The 21000-nt window shown below is 43.9% G+C and overlaps 2 protein-coding genes across 2 annotated transcripts; one reads left to right on the top strand and one right to left on the bottom strand.

The window, feature by feature from the left end:
* Positions 1-1502: 1502 nt before the first annotated feature.
* Positions 1503-3346, bottom strand: LOC117588553 (transcription factor grauzone). Its single transcript, XM_034279935.1, has 4 exons — positions 3136-3346; positions 2452-3071; positions 2199-2396; positions 1503-2138 (listed from the first exon to the last, which is right to left on the bottom strand). Exons 1-4 carry the CDS (start codon positions 3259-3261, stop codon positions 1535-1537), a joined length of 1548 nt encoding a protein of 515 aa, XP_034135826.1. The 5' UTR covers positions 3262-3346; the 3' UTR covers positions 1503-1534.
* Positions 3347-6778: 3432 nt separating this feature from the next.
* Positions 6779-7895, top strand: LOC117588396. The gene is made up of 2 exons (XM_034279650.1): positions 6779-7287; positions 7346-7895. The coding sequence occupies exons 1-2, from the start codon at positions 6836-6838 to the stop codon at positions 7803-7805; spliced, it is 912 nt and encodes a 303-aa protein (XP_034135541.1). The 5' UTR covers positions 6779-6835; the 3' UTR covers positions 7806-7895.
* The last annotated feature ends 13105 nt before the right edge of the window (positions 7896-21000 follow it).

Here is a 21000-nt window from a genome sequence, read left to right as displayed (position 1 = left end):
TTGATTGAAACTCAGAACAATTTTTTTTTCATTAAGAAACATTATTTTGTAATTCATCTTTGCGCCCACGTTTCATTTATGTTTCTTGTTTCATTTTTGTTTCGCTTTGGAAAACGGTTCAACCATTTCAGTACGCAAAAACAAATTAATTACAACCATTGTCTGTCGAACCGTTCTCTAAAGCTATTTGTATTATAAACCACACTGTCCATTTACTTTTATCCCTTTGATGGCCATCTGAAACACTCTGAAATGGAAGAAAATCGGAGTAAAAAGCGCAGATTAGTAACTTGCAACGTGTCTGAAAGTAAGATTCTAGTCTCGTATCTAGAGGATCTCGGCAGTAAGCCTGCCACTCACTTGCAGCTAGTTTAAGATTGAGGGCAAAACGTGAAAGTGAGAAAAATAATTATTAATAGGTCACCACCACCATTTTGTGCGCGTGTGTTCGCTAGCCGCTAACCTTTCAATGCCAACTGTACCATTACTGTACCATTTGGTTAGGCCCAATCGAACGCCCTCCCCCCACTCTCACCTTACCACCAATGACGCAAAATAAAATTGAAGTACTTTTACACTGTTTTACACCTAATAATGGTGACGGAAGACGTTTTCTTTTTTTTAGTAGACTAGGAACAAAAGAACTTCGGTGTTTTTTAAAACAATTTTTTCAATTTTCCTTTGCTTTGTCTTGCTTTAAAGTATCCAATTAGTTCTAGCATCATTTTCAAGGTATTTAGGAATAGATCACCAGTTTAATTTAATTATTTTAGAGGAAAAATGGGAGAAGATCACTTATGTCGAACTTACTTTGGAAACGAATGATTTTTTTATGCAATAGTGTTGCAAAATATAGTCTGCAATAGTGTTGCACCAAAAATGAACTAGTCACTAGTCACCATGTCTACGAAGTGAGTAAGTTAATCTCATCTTTATTTTTGGTTCATCGCTAGGCTTTTAATTTGGTATGTCGACTTTGGTACTGGTACGACTTTCTAATAAACAATTCGAAGAATGATAACAAGAACTTAGAACAAAAATGAAGAATGAACGAAAAAGAACCAGCGAACTTTATCAGTGAATTGAACAATTACCCAGCACTGGCAAAAAATATGAAAAAAAACAGCAGCGCTGCCATCTGCTTTGATATTCCCAGACTTTAATATTCTCCTAAGGATTACCAGCCAATTAGAACACTCAGCACTGATCAACAATTTTAACCGATAAATAAATCAATTTTCTACAAGAGTTGCTTATTTGAAGAACCCATATTCATTTGGTTATTTGTAATATAAGGTATACTGTAACTACACTTTTGCCAAATATGACTACATATTTATGCAATTGCATTTTGCCTCTCTAGAGCCCTACAGATGCAACAAATGCAAGGTTTGAAGTATGACTGGTTAGAGTGTGGGAACATTCTTCCATCTGTCGTCAAAGCAGAATCTTCAGTCTTTATATCATAATACCTCAAAACAAGTCAGGGGAAGGGGAAATTGTTAATTTAAAGTTTACTTTATTTTGGAATCGATCAGTCGTTTATTTCGTTATCCCCCTCATCCAAGAGCATCAGGGAGCCCTTCTCCTTCCGCTTGCTGGGACGCACCTTTTTCTGCTGCTGCAGTGCGGCCACCTGGGGGGCATGCATCTGCCGACGGTGCTTGTGCATGTTGCCCGAATTCTTGAAGGTGCGCTCACAGAAGGCGCACTCGTACAGATCCTGGCCGGTGTGCGTGGCCGTGTGCTCCTCGAGGCCGCGACTGCTCTTGAACTCCTTCCCGCAGTGTGTGCACTTGTGATACTCCTTCGGATGATGGTACCGAATGTGGGCCGCAAGCTTTGCGCGTGAGTCCTTCACGAGGCCGCACTGACTGCACTTCCACTCGCGCGTGGAAGCCGCATCGCGATGCATGTACATGTGCTTGCGCAGGCTGTTCTCGTCGCTCAGCCATGTCTGGCACTCCTGACACTGCACCTCTGGCAGCTGTGAGCCCTCCCGGTGCACGGTGCGCTTGTGCACCAAGAGATTTTGCTTCGTCTTGAACTTGGAGCCGCAAGAGTCACAGATGAAGGGCACAAAGGTGGGATCGTGAGTGCGCCGCATGTGCAGGCGCAGGTCCACAGCAGTGCGGAATCTGTGGGAGCGATGCATACAGTAGGAAAAGCGGAATAAAACGGCTTCCAGAGCCACTTACGATCTATCGCAGTGCTTGCACTTTTCAGTGCGCTCCTGTTGATGGACACGGGCGTGGATGGTTAGCAGGAATTGCTTTGAAAATCTCTTCGAGCACTTGTCGCATGCGAAGCTCAGCTCGTCCTCGTTGGAATGAAACCGCAGCATGTGCACGTCGTAGCTGATTCTGCTTACCAGCTGCTTTGCACAAATCTTACATCTGCAAGAGATTCGACTGAGAGTGGAGGAGCATGTGTGGCCTGTCTCTTACCCACCTAAAGTAGTCCGGATCGTTGTGCATTCGCAGATGGTCCACATAGAGCGCGCGCTTCTTGTAGCGCCTCTGACAGCACATCACATATCCTGCCGTCTGATGCTCATTCCGATAGTGACGCTTGAGCTCCGCAAAGTTGTGAAATTGCGAATCGTCGCCGCCGCCGCACTGACAGCACTCTAGGTGCCCGTGTGCCGCTATGTAGCCATCCATTTCGCCACTGTTGCTGCCACCAATGTCCAGCTCCGACTCAAGCTGACGCTTCGGTTTCGCCTTCAATGGCTTGGCCTTCTGAGCGGGGCGTGGACGCATGCTGCGGCGTATGGGCGACGGAAGGCGAACCCGGCGCCTGGTCGTCGTCCTGCCACAGCTAGGCGGTGGCTTCGTCTCTACGTCGATCTCATTGTATTCGTTTGTATCGGCTGAGGGGCTCACATCTATCTCTGGCTCGCACAATATCTGTGCTTTGGTGTCCTCGTCGTCGTCCGAGAACGGTTCCTGCTTCAACGGCGGCAGCCCCAGCTGCTTCTTCATCACCATGGCGCAGAACTGATCAAAGTCGGCCAGCTGCTGCCAACACTTGGTGCACAGGCACTTGGACACAGCATCGTTGGGCATCAGCTAATGGACGTACAATCAAAAATGGTCACAATGGTGTCTGGTCTCAGTCAATTTTTGTACTCACAACCAATTGCAGGTGTTTCTCTATCAATTCAGCCAGGTTGGACAGCGATGGCTGCATGGGGCTGTCGTCGCCATCAAATATGGGTACACTGTGCTGGGCATCCTCGAGACAGAGTCGGCATATCATTTCATAAATGTGAAGTTACAATTTAATTAAATTAAGTGCAAGGCAAGGCAATGTTTACGCGATGTGTGCGGCGTTGCCGGACCGCTTGAAGAAATCGCTCCCACTTACGTGTTATGCTCATATTTGTTGTTGATCTTTTCAGTTTGAATCCTATTTTGTAAACAATACCATAAAACAAAGTCTCGACAACTATACAATATTGTCGATAATTTATTGATAAATCGGATAAAATTATATTTTTACCGCGAAGACGTCCAATTAGCTTCTAATATAAAATAGAACATCAAAATCGAGGAATATTACTTAAGACCAAGGTATATTTACAGTATATTTTGAAAGTGAAAGGTAATTCGGCCACAGTAGAGAATTTCCCTATCAAATGAAAAATTCAAATACAAATTTGTAAAATACAAGCTCATTAGGTATACAATCCAATAAAAAACAGTATTTAAAACAAGCCAAATTGACTCTTCAAACGGATTGAATTATTGTTTGGAGTGATAAAAGTCTTTGCAAGCTAGTAATGTTAAATAGAACATCAAAATCGATTAATATGATTTAAGACTACGGTATATTTTTAAAATCAGAAGGCATATTTTAGTATATTTTGATCAATACCGGTCGATAGTTCCATCGATTGTGGAAATAGTATAGGTATCTTAGATTACCCTAGAAAATAGTTCCTCATCTGTTTTTGCAGAGCTTGTAGGTATATTAACGGCAGTAAAGATATCTAATATAAAACGATACAGTAAAACTGCAATTCTCTGTGATAGTCAAGGCGCCTTAAAGGCTCTAAAGAGCAATGAATCAAATGCATACTTAACAGACGAAATCCGCCTCAACATGGACAACTTCTTCACGAGCAACTTTATTGCGCACCATTGCGATACCCGGTCACAAGAATACTGCATATGTTACGAACCTGTTTTGGTGTTGGGGCAAGGCCGGCTAGCCAGTCATCCCAGGGCTGAGTTCTTCCCAGGCCCCCAGGTCGCACATCAAACCAACTGTTCGGACATCTCGAACAAATACGATAACAAAACGATAATTCAAAAACAATGCATCGGACTTTACTCTACATCTAACGGACAATCGTCTCTTCGACACAAACGTGGACAAGTTTGAGGTACCGATGGTCTACCTCGGGCGTACTCTACTTGAGATCCGACTCAAAACAACAACCAATCTCCTTTCCCAAGTGCGGCGGCCTTTCTCCATCTCGCCGTATTTATGTATGCATGTGTTAATTATTTAATTGTGGCGCTGTGGCGGGCTCGGGCCCGGGCAGTGGTGTGACCAGGATTCCGCGGGCCGGGGGATGGTAATGTGGCCAAATCCAGGAGGCCAGCCTGTTCTATATTTTCCATAAGAGTTTTCCAATATTAAATGCTGGAATTTTTTCTCTCTTGAATGGACTCACTTTTGCTTGGATGCGGTTAAAAATCCTCTGAATTTTCCCGCCGGTCTGTTTTCCTTTTTTCCGATTTGATTCCGATTTTCTTATCCACGGTCACACACACGAACGATCTACCGCTGCCGATATTTATTCTTCCACTATTGCAGCGGAATACTTCCACTTTCTTCTATTGCCCTTGAACCAAGGTCAAGGGCATGGTATGGCATTTCTTTGAGGGTGTGGGTGAGCTGGCTCATGGATATATATATATATATATATATCGATCAACGGTGCCGTTGAGACTTCAACTCTCCTCTCTCTCTAAACGGCACCGTTGATCGCCTTGCCCGATAGGTGAAGATCGACCTGTCAACCTTCAAAAAAATACTTCTACATCTAGTATTTTGCCAATCGATTTCCGTCGACTGCAACACATACTTGCACTTACACCTACACTTACACATCAATCCATGCAATTTCGTCGCACTACATTATATAGATTGTAAAACTCTTACACACGACCACACTTTTTAATTAAGCATTATATTGTTTAAACTACAAGAACATTTCCAATGCAATACCTTGCATGCCCTCATCAACAATCATCGATGGAAACACTTATAAACAAATATCTACAGCAATACACAACCTGTTCAAATAATAAAATAAAAAATAGAGTTATTTTTTTATTTTTACGTGCGCTCCAACAAAATGAAAGAAGAGCAGAAGCTTAAACTATGGATGCAATTAAAGAAAAAGCATGGTGAAGATAGATTATCGGAGGCCGAATGGGAATATCACCAAGAATAATTTTTAGGGAGCTGGCCAATTCCGATGGCAACTCCTGACGGACCAAATGCGCTTGTAAGAAAGCTGATATCTGAAATCAGAATAGGTATTAATACATAATTTATGTCGTTCAGGGAAGATTGAATGGTTCCGAAGGAGTGCCAGAACAGGCAGCGATTCTTGACTCACACACTGAGCTGGAACAAGTATCAAAGCCTCTCAAAGCTGTGAAAAAACCGCCGCCGACTGAAGAATCTACTCCGCCTTCTCAAGAATACACTAACGCTGGATCTGCGTGATAGTAATTATAATTTATATCGTTTAGGAAGAGAAATCGCCAGAGCTGGCTCCGACTCTTTGCGAGCCCATTGAGCTTGAAAAAGGAAACAAGAATATCAATAATGCTTGAATTGTTGTTAAAATACAATTTCTAACGTTCGAATGTTTGCCCAGCATTAAAAAATACAAAAAACCTTTAGTCATTAAATGATTTACACTATTACTTCGATTGCAAAATAATTTATATAACTATTATACCTAAGCCTTATAAATTTCAAAAGTGTGCAAACAAAAATACCCAATGAGACTGTGTATTTTTTCTTTAAAAGGGAACTTCAGAGAATATAGTGCAGGAGTTCAAGCCGGAATATATGTAGAAGGGTTTTATCTGCTCTCTTCACTTAAGCTTTAAACTTTAAACTTTTCGGTATGCAGAATCAAAAAAAAAAAGGCGCACATAAATGCAAATAAACCCTACAAAGATTGTAGAGAGTGCTGCGAGTGGGCGAAATAAATGCCAACATTCGACTAATTTATGCTGAATTAAAGCTAGCCTCCCGGACGGTAGACAAAACTGCTTTTGCTTGCTGAAAAACTTTCCCAATATAATGCCAGAATAATGCAATGGAAAACGTTGACAACGGGTCGGCGTCATCGGAGCGTGTCGCGTGGACAAGTTCTCGTTAAATTGTGCCTGCTGCTGCTCCTGCTGTTGTTGCAGGTGATTTAGATGCGTCGTTAAAATTTCAACCAAATGCAGATGATTATGGGTGGCACGCCCAGATGGATCTGCTACGGGAGCAGACACCCCTCGGTAGTTTTAGTTTTTAGCTTGGGGATTGGCATGGAGTTTTGGCAGTGGAGCGGAGTGCATTCGCATTCTTGCGGTTGAGTGAATCGAACGGAATGGCCAACAAAGAGCCAAGCTAGAGGGAAAAAACAAAGCGTGCTTTGAAGTTCAGTTTACCATGTCGCCGCATCATTGTGTGACTCTAATGCCCCACCTATCGATAGCGTTTTGGAGCGATTAAGGCCCTGGATAGTTGGCGGTAGTTCATCTCGGCCAGCCGACGGCAACGGTTGACTATTTGTTGGCACCTCTGCAAAATGCCACTGGCAAAGTTGATGCTTCTATGCTGCTGCATTCAGTTTTCTGTGTGCTCGGACAGCTTTGAGGTGCCCAACAGGAACACGGAGCGGGACCTAGACTTGGACTTGGAGGCTAAGGATAGCATGGTGGATGCGACACGGTCCTTGGATCCGGTACAGCCCAAGCAGCTGAAGATTCTACAGCATTCGGCGGGCTACACAGACTATGAGTACTATCAACGGCCCAGGCCAATGTCCGGTGTCAATGATAATTATGGGAGTGACAACGATCTCAGCGCATCCATGAAGAGATTGCATGAGCCGACCAATTCGAGACCAGTCAGCGCGGTGGCCGTGCCCCACAAACCACTGCCTTGGTATGGAGAGTATTCCTCCGGCAAGCCGAGCGTCTCCAATGTGCCCATGTATCCCTCCAGATCCTACGATCCCTATATACGCCGCTACGACAGGTGAGTGGCTGCACACAAATATGTAAAGTGGCACACATGAGACGCTTGATTCTGGCAGGTTCGATGAGCAATATCATCGTGCCTATCCGCAGTACTTTGAGGACATGTACATGCATCGGCAGCGCTTCGACCCGTATGACAGCTACAGTCCCCGTGTGCCCCACTATCCCGAGCCCTATGTCATGTATCCCGATCGCTATCTGGACACGCCCAGTGCCAGGGACTACATCAAGTCGCGACGCGGCTATATTGACGATCCCGTGCCGCTGCCCGACTCCTACAATTCCAAGTACGGCCCCAGCCCAAAGCTATCCGACCTGACGCTGCCACCGCGCAATCAGCGTGTGGTGTACTACGCCCATTTGCCAGAAATCGTACGAACCCCCTACGATAATGCGCGAGCGGAGGAGCGCAGCTCGGCCATGTCGGCAGCACCGTACAAGTTGAGTAAAAAGAAAATTAAAAGCAATCTCCGACCATTAGGCAACAATTCGACCAATTACAAAATGACATTATAGAAGCAACATCGGGACTTATGATTATTATTCTTCTGTTGCTGCAAAATCACTTGAGTTAGCGGCAATAGACGTATCTATAGTCCAAATATCTATTCTTCCCTTATTACTCCTTCATTGACTTAAACATTAGGATATAAATATATTTTTTTTTTATTTAGTTTGCATAATATGTAATGTATGGCAAAACTATACCCCCAGAATATTACTGGTGGAAATTTGCACAATTTGGAAATTCCGATTCAAGGAAGAAGTTTCTACATTTTTGGTAATTCTGCTAAAACTCTTAACAATTTTATATAAACTATAATAAAATATAATAAATAGATTCTGCATTTAGTTAGTTATTATTCATTTTTCGCTAGTTATCATTCGCTGCTTAATACATTTATATTGCTACTTTTATCCACTCATCAGAGTGGATAAATATTTGTTTAATTATTTACTCCGTAAGCTTAAAGCCCCATGGCCTTTGGCTGTTTCTTGTGCCGACTAAAAGGTAACATTTTAAGCAGTTTTATGCAACAACAATTGCCTTGCTAAAATAGCAACAATTGACTTGATAAATTATTTTTAATATGAAATAAGATGTCCTGGCTAATCAGGCTAATCCCTTCTGCAAATGGAGTTGCATCTGTAAATGTTTTTAGTGTTAATACAGAGTTAAACGAGTATTGATCTGTGACCAGGACAGGGCATGGCAGCAGAGGTCAAGCTTTGAATTGCTATTCATTTGCAGTAAACATTTAAATGGAATTGTGTGCCACTCCACTCCATTCCATTCTGCGTGGCAAGAACGTTAATGTGGATGTGGGGACACATCTTCAAGTTATAGCAAAAGTCTGAAGCAGCAGCAGCAGCAGCAGCAGCTGAAACGTTTCATCGGGTCTTTTTCCCTTGAGTCTCGTTAATTACACAATTCCATTACTTTGACTTTCGCTTAGACTTGGACTTTGGTGCCTGAGCCTGGAGAGGGATATTCAAGTTTTGCGATTTCTGCAATTTAACTTTCTCGCTGGCCTATGCAAGAAACAACAAGCAGCATTCGTAATTATAGTTGATGCACAAACACTCGCCAATACATATATTCTGGGTTGCTCCATGACTGGCCGGCCATTCATCCTGGAGCTTTATGTATGTTTGGGTTTTGTTCTGGCATTCGGTTTGACACACTGGAGCAGCAGAAGAGCTATTATGCTGCCCCAACACCACCAACGACAACAAATACTTCGGTAATGCATGGACACGTACAGCTAATTAATGTGCTTTTGTTTGGGGTTACATTTGTCAGAGCAGCGCGCTCGCGCGCGCGAGAGAGAGAGAGCGATGTAATTGCCAATGTTCGTGGGGCATGTGACACTTTGTCCGTCCTTTCGTCATATCTATGCGAGATTATTTCAATAAACTCTAACGGTTAAGCCCACCTCTAATCCAAGTGCTGATCAGCTGACAGTGCTCTTGAGTGTTGCCACATCAGCGAACACACGAACACAAAGATTTGCATAGAAAAGTGCATTATTAGGGTATTAGCGTATCGGTGCGGTGGCATCCAGTGGAATGGATGTAAGAAAGTGCTCCCCAGCGTTGGGGCCTCAGCTATTTTACGAGCCGTATTTCGTATGTTCCTTTCCTTTTTGGCATTTCCCTGTTATTACTCACAACTTGACACAGACATTTTCACAGGTCACCGCCACGCACACGGTCACACATAGACACGAACACACATAAACACATTTGTCCAAGGGAGCGCGACAATTGCCCGAGCCCCGAGCCCCGAGCCACGAGCGCCGCGCGGGAGGAGTAGGAGGAAACCTAATGAGCGCGTACCGCCCACGCAATGAAATGGTCCACACTCGCACAAGGCAATTTTGGGCTGCTGTAGCGGATCTCCGGGGTAAGCAAAAACAATAACAATGATGCACGCGATACTTAAGAAACTTTTGCGACGGGCGGACTCCCATAATTAGAATCATTGAAATAGCCATTCAACGTTCATTTGCCCAGACCCAGGCAGAACTGGGACAGAACTGTCCCAATGGCAGCTTTGGGTCTACTTTGTGGGATGGCCGCCTGGCACGACATATGTATGTTAGGATGTGTGTGTGTGTGTGAGCTGGCCCCATGATTCAGTGGTTCGCGTGGGTGAGTGAGTGCTTAGCTCCGCTTCGGTGCGGTCCGGTCCGCTCCTGTACGGGTGGGTGTGTTCGGAGGTGTTGTGGCAAATGAGAAAACAATGCCCGAATAACGACTCTCCGATGTGCATTAAAAGATTTATTTCTTTACGAACAAATGAAGTTTTTCTTTATGGCCAACAGTCACTAGCCTTTTCCACATCGTTGCCGCTTTCGCTTCCGCATCCGCATCCAGGCATCAGGGCATCCTGGACGCCGCACAGCCACACCTTATCCGCGACGAGACGGCACAATGGAGTGTAGGCGTACCATTGATGGGGACATAAAGTACGGACACAGCAATTCCTTCTGTGCGGTGTGTGTTTCCCGTGTAATCGCCGAGTAGTTAAATGCGCGCCCCAGTTATACGTCGGTACTTACAAGGCAGTGTGGAATGTCTGAGAGGACTAGCCATAACATTAATGTCTGCTGCCGTCGCTGCTCCCCATCTGTCCCATCCACACGTCAACAAATCACCGCAAATTTATTTGTCTGAGGCTCGTAGCGATTCCTGCCGGCTCCTGCACGTGCAGTAATTAGGAGTGGAAACAATGGAAACCAGCGGCGGAATGCAACATGAAGCCCATACAAATTCCAGTGCCCTCGATTACGGGTGTCAACTCTAATAGTGGAATTGATGGAAGTGGAAAGGGCTTGCCATTGGCACCTAAACATTGTACATGGGATAGGAAGCCAAGAACATATTAATACAGATGATTAGGATAGCTGTAGATGCGCTTTGAGCAGGCAATTTAACAATAACTATGCAAAATGGTGGAGGGAAACCAAATTAGACTTCACAAACAAGCTAATGAAATTCAAATAAAAATTAATTCGAATTATTTTATTCCATTTTATATGCGTCGCTATATTCCTTTACTAATTCACAAACAGCGTTGACGGAACTCTTTCAATCTAAGTTCAAAATTTTGGATTTGAAGCAGCTGCAACTCGCTTAGGGCTTGACATTCTGTAGGCTTGACCCATGGGCTAGGCTGCCGCTTGTCTGTGTTTCTTTGTTGGTACTTTGTGCAATTCCTCACGTCCTTTTTCTGTTGGCTACTTAATGGCTCAATATATACACTTACTGAATGGTTTTGAATAAGTTTGTGCATTTTGAACTTTCTCTTTCTGTTAAGAAACACTAAAATGAATCAATTCATTCGTTCGAGTAGCTGCCGTAAGTAGAGTTTATGAATGTTCATTAATCAAGCTCTTGCATTCCCTTAGGACTGTACCTCTGGGCAATTATCAATTTTTGTCAATGCATTCATCATTGTACAAACGCTGCAATCGGCCAAAAATCTTTCTAAGAGCCTGGCCTGCCTTCTGGATTCTTTTGTTTCTAATTATTCTCGGATTTGCAATTACAGCAGCGCTGTCCCGCAAGTCCCAAAGAAGGGTCCCATTTGGTTTGGGCCATATCTTCTTGCTTATACGCTACTCTGAGGCCTGCGTGTAGTCCGGCTGGTTGGGGTGGGGAGGGGAATTGTTTGTGGGAGTGGAAAATGGGATGGGCTGGCGCGTGTGTTCAGCAAATGCAAAACCAATAAATCTTTATCCAGACCGCATTATTGATTGGCACTGGCCAGCACCGGCCATGGACACGCAAATGGACATATGTTGGCCAATACTACAGAATATTCATGTGGGGCACAGTGCGCACACCACAATGCCCAATGTGTGGGGCGTGGTGGCTGCCACACCACACTGCAGCACACATTTCACCCCTCCATAGGAAGCAGAACTTGCTTCGGACTGGTGGTCCGTCCGAATAATAGGATAAATAAATAATTCAAATAAATAACGCTGAAATAAAATCAAATGCAATGACGAATTATGATGGCAAGAGCTGAGCAGCTGAGGGCTGCGGGTGGCTGTGTATCTCGTTGTTTGGCCTGTGTCCCGAATGATTGGGGAGCTCGTAAATCACTGACAATAGGGCAGATCGCACCCCTCGGGCCTTGATTAGGGAAGAAAGAAGGCAGAAAGGGAACGGACAAGCAGGACATGGACAGGACATGGATGCTCAAGTGTCAAGTGCCAAGGGCATTCCGAATAAACAATCTACAACAAAACGGCAGAGCAGTCCATGTTTGGTGTATCTTGTATCTCTGTTTTGTCATAAATATTAAACGAACTTATCTCTTTTGTCCCTCTCTCTCTCTCTCCCTCTCTCTCTGTGTGGGTGCTGGCGAAAAATTTATCATTTGAGTCAAGTTTGTTAATTATTTATGTTGGCCATGCCTCATATTCCTCTATGCTGCTATGCAGCCAACTGATTTATGTGCCAAAAGTACACACATAGCACCCACAGTGGCAGTGGCACTCGCACTCGCAGCACAGTAAACACTCGATGGAGTGGACTAATTAACATGCGTAGCCTTACATACTAGTCATATACTTATTAGTTCTAAAAAATAGCTCGTGTTCCTCTCTGCTTTCGCTTTTGAGTTGTTTATTTTACATTTACATTTGTTGTAAAGCTAACCCTTGGGGTCAAGTCTAAAAGTTGTAAATTCCTTGGTCAATTGTCCCTTGAAATTGAGGCATTTAATAGTTATTGAAATAACTCGAAACGCAATAAATGTTATGGCTGCTGGCTGCTTCTCCTGAGCAATCACTGTACTTATTTGTGTGTCTGTTCGTTGGTTCGTTGTTTGACATGTGACATTGCATGACAAGTGGCTGCATAATGAAGAAGAGCTGGCAATTATTCAGGACATGCTGATTTATTGTGCAGCGTTTTTTCAAGCCTCCCACCAGGCCAATCCCTATGTCGTTCCATGTGCCATGCGTAGAGTATGGACATCATCGTTAGTCGGATTCGATTCGGTTTTCGGGGTTCGGTATTCGGGGTTCGGTATTCGGGGTTCGGTATTCGGGGTTCGGTTTTCGGGTTCGATTTCGCTTTCGATTTCGGTTGAAGTGCAATAAAGTCGAATTTAATTGCCCGCTTGAAATGAGCAAACTTAATGGACAATGACTCATTAACACTGACACGTCAAACAATAATGGCGTGTCTGGGCTGTGGATGTGTGGATGTTTGCCCAAAAAAGGAAAATGGGACAAGGGCAAGAGGGCAAGCGGAAAGGCGGAAATTGAAATAACGCTTCCTGCGAAAATGCGAGCGACGACGACGAATGCGACGCACCATGAAACACGTCCATGTCCATGACAAAAGCTCGCCTCCGCACATGGCCCACATCAAAAGAATGGCAAGACACAAACACAAACACAGACACAAACACAGGGCCAGAGCTAGAGCCAGGAGCCAGGAGCTGTAGCACAAAAAAAAGCAATTAAGGACGTTGAAAGCAATCTTAAGCGCTGCTGACGGTGACAGTAACAACGCTCTGGCAAGGATGGGGGCAAGGAACCGGCAGGCAGCCCGCCTGCCTTCCATGTGAACTCTGATGTCTGTGCGCGAGCGAAAGTGGAAGCCCTTAAGGATGTGACATGAAATGCTTATCAGCCACACACACACTCCCACTCCCACTCCCACTCCCACTGCCACTTTTAACAGGGAGAATACACACTCACGCCCCACCATCCCAAACACACACTCAAGACAGTACGCCTAGGAAATTAGTTTTCCCACAGATAAAACCAAGAGTCCGAGCACGAGGCCAAGTATGTGTGTGTCAATTAAGCAGCAAAGCAGCAAAGCAGCCAAATGGACAGCGCATCGAATGAGAGTTCGATCAAAATGTGGCTGGCGTAGTGCTCTTTAAATGTTTCTCCCCCTGCGGTGGCACGCCAAGTTTGTCTACAAAACTATTGGCCAGCCCCCACTGAATTGGCTGCGACTAATGAATAATGCCTGATTTCGACCTCATTGCCTATGGGCTTCAAGCGGCAAGCATCTGCTGCTGTCCATACAAATGAACCTGCGACGCGACCTTTTGCGCATTTCAACGTCGATATTTTGCACACTGACATACGGCCTGGCCACGCTTAATTGCAATGCAATAAAAACCAAGAGCCCCCGAAATTATGTATGCCCAAGCATCTAGATGAGCTGGGTGGACCGATTTAATGGACACCCGACACTTGCGGAGCTCTAAATCAAAGTTCGTTCTGCATTCAATTATGGTCAGGTGTTTCCCCCCAGCTATGTGTTGGTGGGGTTACCATAAAGATATTTTTGCTTTTGCTTTTGCTTTCTTGTTACGAAAATCGAAGTGTTCTTTTGTGTCTCTAACTTTAAAGCTCCTTATCGAATGTTGATAAAGTCGGAAATTGTTCTCCATAAAGTAAATACTTTCATTTCGTTCATTAGAAATTTCTTCACTGCAGATCTGGGATTTTATTCTACAACCTGCGACAGTCTTATCTTTATCTAATAGATCCCAAACGAAGTTGGACAATTCTGCAACAACAGCTCAACAAATGTGCACTCCAAGTGGATCGCTTACCATACGGCAGTGAGAGAGGACCCCTGTCCCAATTAGTATTAAAAAGCCCAATGTAATAATTCAAGTTACTGAATGCTTCATCTATAAGATATCTTTATCGTTAGGGTTTCCTTATCTGCAATGCTTGGCATTATAAACTGATTATAATCCTTCTGTATAAAAGATTTCGTTCATCCCAGAAGGGTTTAAGATACATTCCCAAACAACACAAAAAAAAACTGAATTTGCTGACCGGAAGAGCGCTTAACTCTGTTTAGTCCTGACAAATGGGTCAGAGGTTAATTTTCAAAAACGCCTGAGACCCCAACCAATCCCCACTGGAGCCACAGCAATCGTAATAGGCCAAAGGACAAGCAAATTTCTCCGGCATATCCGTCAGAACAAAACATATTTTTGGGGCGGGCGCCAGCCCATTCCCATTCCCATTCCCATTCCCATTCCCGCTGTCATTCCTCACTTTTGTTTTTCTTTTGAATTTTTCATAAAGGAAACAGAAGCGAATTTTGTGGACATTAAAATGCCACAAAACGTTTTATAGTCATTTTTCATCTTTGTCGACGGTCGGTCGTCGGTCGGTCGTCGGCGGTCGGCGGTCGGTCCCCCGCCCTCACAGATGGGGGTGAACAGGAAGAACACAGGGTTCTCCGGGTGGGCTCTGGAGAAGGGTTTCCCCCACCGCTGGCGGCGGCGTAAAGCGGCGGAAAGCTGTCGACATTTATGTTGATCTCACGCAGCGAAGTAACACGGCGCACGCATCCTATGCTGATAAATTTTTATCTTTGTATGACAAGTTAATAATGTGCCAGTCCAGGCGCCGTGCTTATTTTGGACCGGGGTTGCGCCACGCAGATTCCTTCATTCCTTCTCTCAAATGAAAGTTGGCTCTTATTTTTTTGTTGCTTTTCTTATTGAAATTTCGCTACGGCTGCCAAGGCCGTAGGTAAAGTATTTTGTGTGGACTTTTAACGGATTTATTGTGATTTTTGGGTCACGTGACTGTCGAGGAATTTGTTTTAGCCTCTTCTTCCGCTTATAATTGCTTTTCATTTGATTCATTCCCCTCGATAGAGCCAAGCAAAGCCCAGTCCAAAAATTATGTACAGCCATGGTACGGGCACATCTTTGATGTTTTTATATGCAGATCATGGTCCATTCCTTGAGCAAATGTATTTCATTATACAATAGGCTAATATTCTCCCATTCCATTTCATCCGTTTTGAATTGTTTAAACACTAGTTAGTATTACCCTTAATATGAAAATATTTCAAACGACACCAAGCCAAAAACTGTTACGCGTGGAACCCTGCAAAGAGGCAGCCCCTGAGCGGGCTTGTTTACGCCAAATTTGCGCAAAGGGCTTATGGCCGGGAGCAATTACAATTTGGATATAAGTAAAATGAGTTTGTAGCATTAAGAAATTGAATTGTAGCATTAAGACATACTTACAGAAGATTGTTGCTATAGAACATACATGTAATATGTGAATATCGATAGACAAAGAGGAAGAACATGGATGTAATAGGCGAATAGCGAAATTGAAAGAAAGAGAGTATTAAATCGGTCGAACCAGCAGCACTTGGCTTTTTACTTCGAGATATTTATTCCGAACTGGTTGCGAGGAGTTGCGGAAACAGGGCTTAAATGTTATTTAGATTAAATATTGGCTGTTAGTCCCTTCCCTACTATTTAATTTCTTAGCTCTCTGATTGTTTTTCCTGCAACTGCATTCGAAAGTCAAAATACATTTCTGGCAATGTATTTGCATTTTTTTGTCCGTTTTATGTATACATTTTTACTGCATCTTTGCGTAAGTATCCAAGTGTATGCTTATCCTTTAAAGAAAGGACCAGAGCGGAGGCTGACATTTGGTCAAGGGAAGTATCGAGAGAGTAACAAATTATAAAGTAACGCATATTCGACAGTTTCGAACCGAAAAATTGTTTTTACATTCATATCTCGAAAGTTACGACACCCATGGGAAGCTGGTGTTGGTCACTTAGCCACCAGGACTCTGACCCCCCCCCCACACGCTGCACACTCCGGTCACATAAATAGCGCACAGCACCGTTTCGGGCATCGTTGAGGGTCTTCGGCATGGAAGGCCACTTGCCGTCCAAGTATAAATCTTGCATCGGAATCACAGGCAGGACGAGGCCAAGAGTGTGTTTAGTATGCGGCACCACACGCGAATATTCCATATTACGATGGTGGTGCGGCCGGGAGGGGGGTATTGGAATTGGAAAACCCGAAAAATGTACGGCCAGAGGGCAGAATGTAAAAAAATGTAATGCCACTTTTAAGGGGATTCTTTTCAATTTATTATAGTGTTGGGGCCTGATCGATTTTACTTTATGAATTTATTTATATTCCATGCGAATACAAATTTTAAAAACATAAATTAAATTGCCGGACGGATGCCATGGGATATCTTTGTTGCTTTCAGAAAGGTTAAGGGGGGGGCTCTTGTGGTTCCATTCTTCCTTTGGTATCAGCTGCGGCTACTGGAAAACCGATAGCCATAAACCTTAACGACTTGCAAATAATTCCTTTAGTCTAAATTTCAACAAAAAAAAACACGTTCTAAGGTGTGAAATGAATTCATGGAATAATCCGATTAACATTCCACAAAGTTTCGCTGCCACAACTCCTTCAATTAGCTTTTATTCAGGCGAAACTTTTCAACATTTTGGCATCACTTATTCATGGGCAAAACCCTCAAAGCCTCACTCCAGCTGCTGGAGCTAATCAAACGAACATCTTTGATGTTATCTGCCAAGCTCTCTATGGGACTCTGATTCAATTGGCAAAACAATTTGGTCTATTCTAAGGGGAGAGGACAAGTCATTTGTAAATTGGGTTGGGTTATAAAATTTCATTTTTACCGCTTCATTGCCCTAATAGAAACAATTTATTGAATGCCAAAGCAGCTACGGAACAACTCCCCGAACTCTATCCTCTGTGTGTGCTCTGAGCTCTGAGCTCTGTCTGCTGTCTGCTGTCTGCTGTGGCTTAAATAAATGTAAATTTGCATTGGCCAGAAACAGAAACAGAAACAGAAACAGTAGCGGCAAGCGGCAACGGCAAGCAGTGAGCAGTTTTCTATGATGCTTGGTGGCAGGCACACCCGGACAGGCCGTTGTTGTGTCCCTTCTAAACGTTCTATAATTTGCTTATTATGCGCTTCCTGCTGCTCTAGCTTTTATGTTTTGCCACATTCTCTGGCACCCAGAGCCGAGAGCAGCACAAACTGGGCATAAAACTGGGACGCACCCCAATTCCTTGTAAGCCCCCGTGGTCGTGACCCCGTATACCCTCAATGGTTCATATTTTGTCATAATTTATGTCGCTCTGGGTGTTGTTGCTGATGTTTTTGGGTTGGCTCTGCTCCTGCTCCTGCTCCTGCTCCTGCTCCTGCTCTGCATCCGCTTCAGGCGAGCTAAGCACCAAGCACCAGCACCGCAGCAGGCAAGACACCTTTTTTTTTTTTCTTTTTTTTTTTTTTTTTTTTTTTTTTTTTTTTTTTTTTTTTTGGCAGTGGTTGATTTGCTTGCAAATTTATTAAAAATCTTCTGGTTGCTTCATTTTATTAGGGCATATCTGTCAGAAGACGCTGAGCGCGCGAGCAACGACAGACAACTGCACTGAGAATAACAAAAAAAAAAAAAAACTCTAGAGAAATTTGAGACCATCAATTGGAAACTGTACAGAGAGGGGCTTACACATTTGGCCAGCTGGTATGTATGTAGGAACTTTATTGATGTACAATATTTAATTTGAATTTGCAGAACTCGGCTAGTATTTGCGGCCAGTGTATGCCTGCCTCCACCCCTGGCGACGTGATGGCTCCGCGTGTTACGCATTTCCTCTTGGGATTCCGGGGGCATTGGGCGCTGTTCTTTTGATATTGTAATGTGCATAATAGGATTTTTATGACACCTTTACTGGGGGTGGGGGGGCGCTTAAGCGCCATTTTCCGCCTAACATTCCTAAAGGACTCCCGACTCCTGACTCCATCTCCGGCCCTCTGCTGATGCTCTCCTTCTTGTCACCAAAAAGTTGCAAATTTTATTGGCCCGATGTGGATGTGCGGCATGTGGATTTGCATCAGATCATGAATTTCACACGATGGTAATGGCCACATTAGCATTGACTACACGCATTTATGGGCCCAGGCCCCTGGGTATGTAAGTGCATGTGCTAAATTTTTAATATGCAAATTTCGTTTCAGGGCCTGCTGTCTGCCCTTTGGTGAGCACCTTTGGCATTTCATTTACACTTGTGCTGCATATTTTATTGTGTTGTATGTACACGGAATTATTGCACACAAACGGCCAGTTACATATTAAGGCGAACAATAACTGCCATGCCTCTCAGGACTCTGGGGGAATCCGCGCTGTGCATGTGAATGTGAATGTGAATGTGAGGTCCTCCAGATGGCTGGCAAAATGCCATTTGATCCGAGCGACACTTGAGGCTTGTCTCCGTTGCGCATCGTTTGGGAGAGCTCGAGCACCCCTTAATGGCCGCACGGAATTAATTTTCCATACATTTTTGAAAGGTGTCGCCTTCCCCCATGCAGTCAAAAGGGAAATCGATAAGGCCAGAGGGAACTAATTGGGGTATTCCAACTGAGGCAGGTTTTTCCTTAATATTTGTAATGTAATAAATTATTAAATTTAATTTTGTTTGCAGGCAGTGGAATGCTCTTTGGCTCACCAACAGTAGTACAGAAGAGAGTACAGAAGTGGTAGAAAAATTTACTTTTTATTAGAAATGCAATTTGCATTATGAAATGATTGATAGAATAGTTCTGAGTAGGTTGTTCCGAATAGCCCTTAAATAGTTCTCCCCAAATGCCGCAATTTATTCGTTCTGCCCATTTTGGTTTGTCGAAATGCTCTTCGGATTAAACGGAACAAATATTATGCCTGACAAAATCGGTAAAAAGGCCCCAAGGCAAACGGGTTGACAGGCAAATTAATTAACGCAAAATTGCTGTATACAGCACCAGCACCAGCACCAGTCCCATCCCCCCGACTACTGCTCCTGTTGTTGGTTGTTGTCAGTGTAAACACGACATCACATCATTCCCCACTGTTGTCGGAATGGATTGTGTGAGTGTAAACATTTTCAAATTCCATTTAGGTCCTTGTTGACTCGCCCTCATGATAGCCCCATAACAAATTGTTTATTTAGTTTTATGGCACAGAACTGTGTCCATTTCAAATATATATATATATATCTGTATGGCATGTAGGATCCATTCGATTACCTAGTTTTAGCTATGCCCCCCCTCGAATATTTCACACTCAGAAATCAAAGACAGATTTGCTAATGAAGAATAGTCCATCCGTGAGACTTGAGTAAATATTTTTTGGCAGTACAACACGTAGCGGCGCGGGCACAATTTCAAGAGGGTGAAATCAGTCCTCTGTAAATAATTTTCACGTCAACAGCAGCACAACACACACCAAATTTGGCTCGTACAAATTGTCGAGTGATAAATGGTCCTAACAGGATTCTATTTATTTTTTGTTCTTGGTTTTTTTCGTTGGTGTATTATGCGGCAGTTACTCTTCATTACTTGGCCCCGTGAAATGCCAGGCAGCATTTACTTTATTTTAGCATAAAAGTGTACATAATTTGACATTGACAATACACCGAGACGGGACAGTGCGCGCGGGACAGGAATATAAACAGAAACTGAAACGGGAACAGAAACTGAAACGGGACCAAGAACAGGCACTGAGCAGGGAAGGGGACTGGGAAAAAGCGCAAATTGATTAATTGGTTTGTGAGCGTCTAATTAAATAAAGCGGTTCAAGGGAAATAGATCGGCACACCCGCCCTCTGACCCGTGCCACTGGACGAATGGAGAGGCGAGTGTTAGACCCACGTCACCACGTTGAGTGGGGCTCACTGTGGATGGATGGTTGGTTGCCTCACTGTAGCAGGGCGGTGGCACATTTTTACATTTTTGTTTTTGTTTTTGTTTTTGTTTTTATTAATGTGACGGCTATTTGTTTCTAGTAAGCAATTACAAAGCAATTTTATAGCAATTACCTTCTCTCTAACAGCTTGGGGGACAGGGCATTTTTAATGCTGTTTAAAGGCAACCACACCGACACCCACACCCACCAAAACACCCAAAATCCCTCACCCACATCCGGATATTGCCGAGCTCCTTGAAATATGCAACTCACCCCGCCTGCCCGCCTGCCTGCCGTTTCACTAATGTAATTTTGGCTTTCGCTTTGGGACAGATGTGACCAGGACCCAGGCCATGTGCTGTGCTGTGAAATATTTCCTTGCGTTTCCGCGTACTTTCTCCTCGTTTTTACACCGATTTCCGCCGCATTACGGATTAGCCGTGCCTGCCACAAAATTGCCAGAGCAGAGCATTACCTGTAATGAGACTCGAGACCTAATGTTGCTTGGCAAGTGCCCTCGAAATCACCTGTGCGGTTACGCCAATTACAGCAGAGTTTGCCACTACCCCCCCCCCCCCCCCCCCCCCCCCTTTTTTTTTTTTTAGCTTTTTTAATGTATATTGAAAGAACGTGGGCCTTTTTAATTACCCACATCCCAAAAAATGCCGCCCTCAGATAA

This window comes from Drosophila guanche, unplaced genomic scaffold, assembly GCF_900245975.1.
Source record: "Drosophila guanche unplaced genomic scaffold, DGUA_6, whole genome shotgun sequence".
In the NCBI taxonomy this organism is placed as follows: Eukaryota; Metazoa; Arthropoda; class Insecta; order Diptera; family Drosophilidae; genus Drosophila; species Drosophila guanche.
The sequence above is the reverse complement of the archived record's forward strand: the minus strand, read 5'-3'. Positions and strand labels throughout refer to the sequence as shown.